Genomic DNA, 8,393 nt, shown 5'->3' with positions numbered 1-8,393 from the left:
ATGACAGCATAATGGACAAAAAGCAAGACAACAACAGTTTGTAAAATGGCACCAGGGAATTTCCTGATGTCTAGCCATTCCCTTAAAATTTCAATTAATGTTTTGGTAACATCCGACTTGGCCATTCTGGGTCCAAATTGGAATGATCAACGTCCAAACTAAAACAGTAATTGCCAGCTTTGTAATGAACATGGATCCCTAATAGACATTTCTCATCAGCAGTACCTGCAGCCCAGCATGCAATTATCTGGAGTGTTTACAAGCCATTTATGCATGGTATTTTGTGTTTTCAGGAACCTAGACTATGGTCATTACTTAATGAAGGATTTTTAAGGGAAAAGTGGGACAGTGGAACATATTTTTGGTCACAAGCAAAAAACTACAATGATGTCTGAATCATACAAAATTGGCAGCATGAATCTTGTATTATTCAATTCACAGTCTCTACTTGAAAATGCAGATGTTAGCTTTCAAACATTATTAACAAAGTGCAATTACAGCCTTTTACAGAAAAATACCACTCAATTTAGGAATAAAAATGTCTTGGTCTTCTGGGCTTTATTAGTATCATTTTTTTTTTTTAATCATACTGTTTCAAGAGTTAATGGGTCGAAAGTAAAGAAAAAAAATATTAATTTTTTATCTTTGATTAAATTGGTGAATCCTTGCATGGAAGGTATGAGGAATTTTGAAAAACCATTCTTATAATTTGGTTATATTTATTTCTTACTGAAGATTTTGGGCTGGCAAATGTCTTGCAAAATGGGTATGCATTTAAAAAATATTTTCCCAATTCATTTTCTGTGAAGCCTCACATCAATGTGACCTTAAAAAAGAGAGAATGGACAAACCGCTATGTCATATATGGCTACAGGGCTCAGTGCGAGGGTATTCATTAATCCAGAGTGGTGTGCCATTAGTCCATAGGGGAGTCGCATATATTACATCTGAAATTCAGTGGTATTAACACAGAATGAAAAACTGCAGGGGTGAGTGTGCCCAGGGATGTATTCATGGAGATTATTCCCATTAAATGTCAAACTCACTTCACATTCATTGACAAGGTTTAGCATATTTTTCAGTTTTGACATGGTGTCCAAAGGACTCAAAAGACAGAAAAGAACATGTTCCAAAAGAGACATATTTGAAAATTTTATCACCTTCTCTTAAAAAAAAAAAAAAAAGACTGTTAGCATGAACAGAAATGACATATAAAATCCTTGAAGAAACACCAACCACCATTGGTCATTTAAATACAAAATATGGACATTATAACATTTCAGCGGTGGCTTTAAAATATTTAGCAGTCATAAAGTAATAATTTTACCCCAGTGTGGATTGTTTTGAGTGTTATGTAATGAGGAAAATGTGTTGGAGAGATAAAAATATAAATCTTTGACCAGCAGGGGAATGAAGACGACGGCAAATTCATCACTTGACCAAGCACCATTTCAAAAGACTAGGGGTTTTGCAGGTGTTTTTTCAGCTGTTGGCCATACAGTATGATCTCCACCCAATGAGAGGGATAAAAACGAATTTTGCAAAATGGAAACTTTTTATTTTCAAAAAGCAACAGATTACACAGTTAACTTTCAGCAAATGCAATCCTAACTGAAACTGTACTCACATTCGGGACTTCAAAATGAAAGACTCACATACTTACACACAATCTATCTATAATATACAAAAAAGAATACATAATAAATATTAAAATGGCCACAAGAGAAAAAAGTAAGTAATTGAAAACAATCAGTAGAGAGCAAATGTAGGGAAAGTAGATACAAGACGGTGTGCCTTAAATGTCTTTTTTTTTTTTTTTTTCATTTTACATTTTTTACAAATTGTGCAAGATTTCATTCTAAGGCTCTGGTCTTGAAGTGACTGTTGTCTGATCCACACAGCAAACGCGCTCTGAAATGCACACACATGCACCCACTGACACGCGCACACACACACACACACACACACACACACACACACACACACACACACACACACACACACACTCCCTGTGCTCTGAGCACTCGGTGGGGTGTAGCAAACCACTGCAGAATAAAAATGGGCTGCTCAGTGTATGGCCTGTGATGCTCATGGGAGTGGACCAGCTTTTAAAAATGGTCATGCACTTCACGTTGATGTGAAAAAGAAATAAAACTCCCCTTGCATCTAAAAAAACATCTTTTTAGGAATGAATGAAATTTAAAAAAAAAAAAAACCCAACAACCAAGAAACATGACAATATCATAACCATTAAGGCAAGAACACCCGGAGTGGCATCAGCAATACTGTAACAATATGATAGTGTTTAGGTACATGGATATGATGAAACATTTAACTACTTCTTGAATGTCTTTTTTAAGCACAAGGTTGTTCGTAAAAGCAACTTTTTTTTTTAAATCCAAACATCATTTCATCTTTTTTTCCTCTTTTTTTGTAAAAGGTGATAAGAAAATAACAATGCCAGACACTAAGGACATATGGATCGTAAAACTACAAGAAATCATTTCTAGTTTTAAGTTGCAACTTCAAAACCACACATTGTAAATCCCCATCGTTAAGCCCACGCCCAGTAAATGAAAAAGATATCACTTACATTACAACCATTTTATCCTCTTGTGATGGTGTATTCCAACAGTCATCAAGTTTTGCTTTACTTACAGCGATTGTGTAGTCTGTTGCAAATTAAAGCATTCATTGTCTAATTTGGGAAAAAAGAAAAAAAAAGTTGTCCTTGCAATGCAACTGGCAACTGCTGACCAAAAAAAGCATCTTTACATCTTCTTTTTAGTGCAACTCTTAAAATGTAAAACATTTCCGGTGATTCCTTGAGAGGTATCATTTCTTTGTTTTATGTTCTTTTTTCTTTTTCTTTTCATATTTATGTATTTCACACCTCACAGAATTAACGCATCTTCAAATTATCCAAAGCAGGAGGTTTTGTTTTCATTGTTCTGTCAAATCTTTTTACGTTTTTTTTTTTCCAACTTTTTGCTTCTCTGCATTGGCATGGCCTTCCGCAATGTATGTTTACTAGAACATAAACACAGGAGGGGATCCAGACCTCCTGTGTATTCCCATTCCCTTCAGCCTCCATGTTTGATACATTTCATATTCAATCACCCCGGCAGAGCCTCATGATTGGCAGTCCACCTTCTACCTCTGAAAAGAAGGGTTAGGAGAAGGAAGAACAGCAGAAAAACTGGAGGATGAAGAGAAGAGAGATAGAAAGAGAGAGTGCGCTGTACAATGGGTACAAGCCCAGATCAAGATCAATCAGGGAAATAGAGACATAGATGAGAAAAAAACCCACAGCAAAACTTTCATATAACGCAGTAGGGTTCCCTTGGTAACCTGGATTTTCTGCAGTAGAGGAGTGTGGTGCTGAAGCAGCGCCGAAGCTCCCTGTTGGAGAAGATGCAGATGAAAGGATTGACCCCAGCCTGGGCAAAGCTCATCCACACGGCTGCCGTCAGGTAGCCCCCAGGGACTACGGGGCCCCTTGCAAACACCCGCCAGTAGCAGGCAACCAGATAGGGCCCCCACAGTGCCAGGAAGAAAAACGTCATGATGTAGAACATCCTACTAATCCTCTTCTCCGTTTTGAATTCATCCAATACCAGTAGACGCCTGCGGCCCGCTGCGTTGCTATTCTGCCGGATGCCCAGCAAAGTAGGTGGGGTGGGGCCTCGACCAAATCCAGCCAGCCAGTTGGCTGCCGCCTGCCCACTGGCACCTGGCCCGTGGAAGGTCCAGTTCTGGCTGACAGCAGGCACGAACTGTACAGGCTTCATCTTTCGACGGTCGTGGACAAAAAAGATGAGCTTGAGGTAAACCAGCTGTGTGGCCAGGAGGATGAGAGCCAACAGGAGCATGAAGCCCAGCGAATCATTTGCCCTGAAGGAACGGTGCTGGAATGTGCACTGGTCCTCCTCCCGGATGAAAGAGTACGTCCCTACGTCTAGCACCGGCGGGAATGCCATGGCCACTGACAACGTCCACACCATGCAGATGACAGCCAGACAGGTCCAGAAGGTCAGCCTCTTGGTGTAGAAACGGTGATGTGCGATGGCCAGATAGCGAGTGACACTGACACAGAATAGCATGAACGCCGTGTGGAAACAGGAGAGCACACCCAGGAAGGCGATCACTTTGCAGGTCAGCGTGCCATAGGTCCAGGCAGATCCATTCTTGACCGAGGTGAAGACAAAGGGGAAGCAGATGGCAGAGCGCAGGATATCAGAGGCACACAGGTCCAGCAGGAAATAGTAGGGCGCTCGGTGCAGGCTCTTGTCTTTGACCAGCAGGATGGAGATCAGGAGGTTTCCAACCACACCGACTCCAATGATGAAACCCAGAGAGGTCAGTTTGAGGAACGTGGCGAGAGGAGAGACATTCTGCAAGATGGTGTGGTCCCCTGCATGGCTATAGTTCGCCATAGATGGAGGAGGGATCATAAAGATAACGGAATAGCTTCAGCCAAGTATCATGATCTAGAGGTGGCAGGGGGAGGCGTTAGATCCATTTGGCGGTGTGCTTTGAAGAGGTTTCCAGGCATATAGGCAACCTCTCCTCTAAGGCATCCTTTGTTCCTTTGTCTCATCACACCTAAAAAAAATCCCTGAAAAACATTATCCACCCATCAGCATTCAGTCCTATACAACAGCTGCATTGTTTCCAGTGGCACTTGCACAATCTAGAATGTGATAAATAATCATTTTCATTGATTTATTTATTTTCTTCACATTTTTACATTTGGAGTGGCACAGTGCGGAGCTGTGCCTCAGCCTGAATACTTTGCCTACAGACAGAAATACAGACAGACAGTGATGGAGCTTGATTAGACCAAAGCATTAATCCATTACAATCATAAAAGGCACAGTGCGGTCTTCATTAACAAACGACGCTTTTTTTTTTCTTTTTCCTTTTTTTCTTTTACCCGTGCCTGTCGGAAAGTAGAAGCGACCCCAAATAACCAACCCGAACCCCAAAAACACGGGCAATTTGCTGGTCATTTTGTCAGCGCACTGGGAAACATAAAGAGAAATGCAGTCCAAAATAAGCTCCTCTTGATCACACCCTACACCCTACAGAACAGAGCAGGTCTCTCTAAAGCGGCGGTTGCCTTGAATAAACTCGCACTGCCTTTATGCACTGTGGAAAATCGACGGAGGGTGCATACATGATAAAGCATCCGTCTTTTTGTCTGATGAAAGGTGAACTGGATTACGGGTCTTATGTTAATAAGCAGCGTTCTCATTAGGGCGTTTATTGAGCCAGCCTCCATTTTCCAGATCATCTTTTATGTTACTAATTACAAAGAGTTAAGAGAATATACAGTGTATTACTGACTCCTTAAACCGCATTTCGACACAATTTTGCTTGTTATTGCGCGGGTGAGATTATCAATCGGGATGGATTGAAATGGATGGGTAGAAGTGACATTAACAACCCTTTTGGTAGCAATATTATGGAATGTTCTATAGAGTACCTGTTCTTTTTTATTGTTTAGAACGATACATATAGGCTGTGGTAATATCTGATTTCATTTATATTGGCGGCTGTGTCTACTTACGCGTTGAAATGCGTCCTCTGATTGCCAGACGAGTATTTTACGCGCGTTTGAATCCGATAGATTTCAGTAACAAAACACAGCAGGATAAAATCATGGTCCTTGCATCCCAGTTGGCCGGATAAAGCATAACAGCGTAGCGGATCCGCACGTCCAGAAGACTAATATAATTCCCAAGTCCCCGCTATGGATTGCCCAGAATCGCAGCCACCACACAAGACAAGGCCAAAAAAAAAAAAAAAAAAAAGAGACCAAGCAAGAGAGAGAGCGAGAGCGAGAGAGGGAGGGAGGGAGGGAGGGAGGGAGAGCCGATCACAAGATCAATCAAAATCCTACCTGTTGATAATCCTATTTCGTGTCCCTCCTGAAAGTTATTCACATTGCACAGGTCGGGTTTTTTGCAGTTTTAAAAAGCCTGGTGTTTTGTCTGCCCCCTTCTTTTGCCTCCACGGCGAATACCCTACAGTCAACGGAGCCTAGTGCGCATGCGCCCTGCATCCCTATTTGTGATCCAAGACGCGTCTCGCCTCTTGTTGCAGCAGCAGCAGCAGCAGCGGGAGCTCGGTCTCTCTCATGGTAACATCTGTTCAGCGATGCCGCTGCTGGCCAGTAACGCGTTACAGCAGTACTCGCCATATCCTCTGGTAACGTGCCGTGCAACGGGTGACTTTTATATGACTGTCAGCTTGACAGTTACAATGTAGATAGAAGGACAACTTTATCATCCCCCTGACTGTTTTACACTGTTTCAGACCTATTTCTTTTTAATCACATATATACATGTGTGATTAAAACCCTATCAAACAACAGACAAATCATATAAAAGCTAAATGTGGTGCAGTCTAGGCTGTTCAAATCTTTTTTTATTACATTGTTTCATCCCTTTGCAAACAGTGTCCTTATCAGATTTATTCTATAGCATTGGTTTATCCTGCTTGTGTGCAAAAGCTGTCTGGCTTTCGTAGTGCTCATACATGTTTAACTCCCCAGAAATGTCAACCATTAAGTACAAAGTGAGGGGTTAAATCAGGCAGCCTAGCTCACCTCAAGCTAGAATGACTTCCCCCGTACTGTATATGCATAATTGACAAGCACTTTGCGCGCTGTTGTTCATTCTGCCGGGGGCAGCATGATAAATTCATATGATTTGATTTCTCAACCATGTATGGAGAGCTGTGATGTCATGAGCAGTGTAACAAGTGAACAACGATTCAATCGGCCACATGTACACAAGTGCACACACACACACACGCGTAACTGCTGCACACGCATCCAAAACACAGCAGTGAGAGGGTGGCTTTGTATCTACCTGGGTCCTGAAACATGAATTCATTATAATCACACATGTAGGGAATGTGTTACTACGGGCACCTGATGTAACCTTCACGTAGTACTGAACAATGTGAACTGTGCAGGTTCCCAGTTTTTTTTACGATTAAAAAGGCAATGATGCTTAGATGCCCAGTCAGCTCCTTTTCAATTACAGCTCACCAAATACCACACACGGCGATCCATCCACTGATCATAAATGATTATTAGCAAAGGATACAGTAGAAGCTGAAGGATTCATTTGACTCCAAAGGAAACTCTTTTATTCAAACTGCACTGCCCTCCGGGCAAAGCTAAATTAAGGCAAAGGTAATTTTGTGCATGTTCCAATTTTTGTTAAAGATCAGTCACTCATTTAGGCACAGACCCTGTAAATATTTTATGCAGCCTCATCCCAAGGTTTAATAATGATTTTTAATCATCATTTATGCATGGTAATGAAGTTGAACACTTGTTGTTTACTATACAAATGAGGACTGCATTAAAAAAATTTAAAAAATAATAATTCCGATTAAAAAAAATAAAAGTCTGAAGTTAATTATATTTGCTCCAATAGTGGAAAGTTAGTCAGTACATTTACTAGAGTACTGGAATTAATTACCAACTTGAGATGTTTGGGCTTTACTTGAGTATTTCCATTTAATGCCACTTACTTCCACTCGACTACACTTCAGAGGTAAACACTGCACTTCTCACTCAACCACATGTATACGACAGCTGGACTTACTTGTTACTTTGCAGACTCAGATTTTCCATAAGAAAAAGAGAAATCGCGATACATTGTTAAAAGATCAAACCAGTGGGTCCCAATCTCAAGTTTCAGATGTTTGCTTATCATTAGCATTTCCACCAAAGAGACATTTCCCCTCTAAACTTCTCAGCTGTCTTTTTTTTTTTTTTTTTTTGAAATCACTGTGTGAGGTGCAAAAAAGTCAAATTATCCACTATTTCACAAAAAAGAAAAAAACTAGAGAAAAGTCCGGAAATTATTTTGGTTTTGTGTAGCACAACTACGTTTCTTCGTTCTTTTTTTTTCTTTTTTTTTTTTACAGCATTTATCATCTCACAACCCCTCAGATTTATCTTGTGACCCTTTGGAAGGGACCCAACCCAGTAATTGGGAACCACTGGACTATAAAGCAGTTAAAATCATCTCCATCTCCACCAGCAACTGCAGGATTAACAATGTCGCACATACGATACATCAAGTCACAGCAGGGACGTTTTCGTCCGCAGACAGAAAACGTCCTGCTTCTATTTGTGATACTTTAACCACATTTTGCTGATAATACTGCTGTATTTTTGTAAATCATGTAGGATTCTGAATGCGGGGACTGAACTTGTAACAGAGCACATCGCATATGGTTGTGAGCGTCCTAAACTGGCGAGGTGTGCCACATCTGGGCATGAGAGCATTCTTTCTACAGCTTCTAAATGAAAGACGAGCAGGACACGGGATTACACAGCATAATCATTCAAATGTCATGACCGTGGG

General features: G+C 40.9%; 1 protein-coding gene across 1 annotated transcript; it reads right to left on the bottom strand.

Annotated features, from left to right (window-relative positions):
• Positions 1-3,320: 3,320 nt before the first annotated feature.
• Positions 3,321-4,454, bottom strand: gpr85 (G protein-coupled receptor 85). The gene has a single exon (XM_040149783.1). The coding sequence runs from the start codon at positions 4,452-4,454 to the stop codon at positions 3,321-3,323; it is 1,134 nt and encodes a 377-aa protein (XP_040005717.1).
• Positions 4,455-8,393: the final 3,939 nt, after the last annotated feature.

This window comes from Xiphias gladius, chromosome 2 (genome assembly GCF_016859285.1).
Source record: "Xiphias gladius isolate SHS-SW01 ecotype Sanya breed wild chromosome 2, ASM1685928v1, whole genome shotgun sequence".
NCBI lineage: Eukaryota > Metazoa > Chordata > Actinopteri > Istiophoriformes > Xiphiidae > Xiphias > Xiphias gladius.
This window is presented reverse-complemented; position numbering and strand designations above follow the sequence as displayed.

Excerpts from the sequence above, each read along its gene's own strand:
- gpr85 (XM_040149783.1), bottom strand. The coding sequence starts at position 4,454 with ATGATCCCTCCTCCATCTATGGCGAACTATAGCCATGCAGGGGACCAC.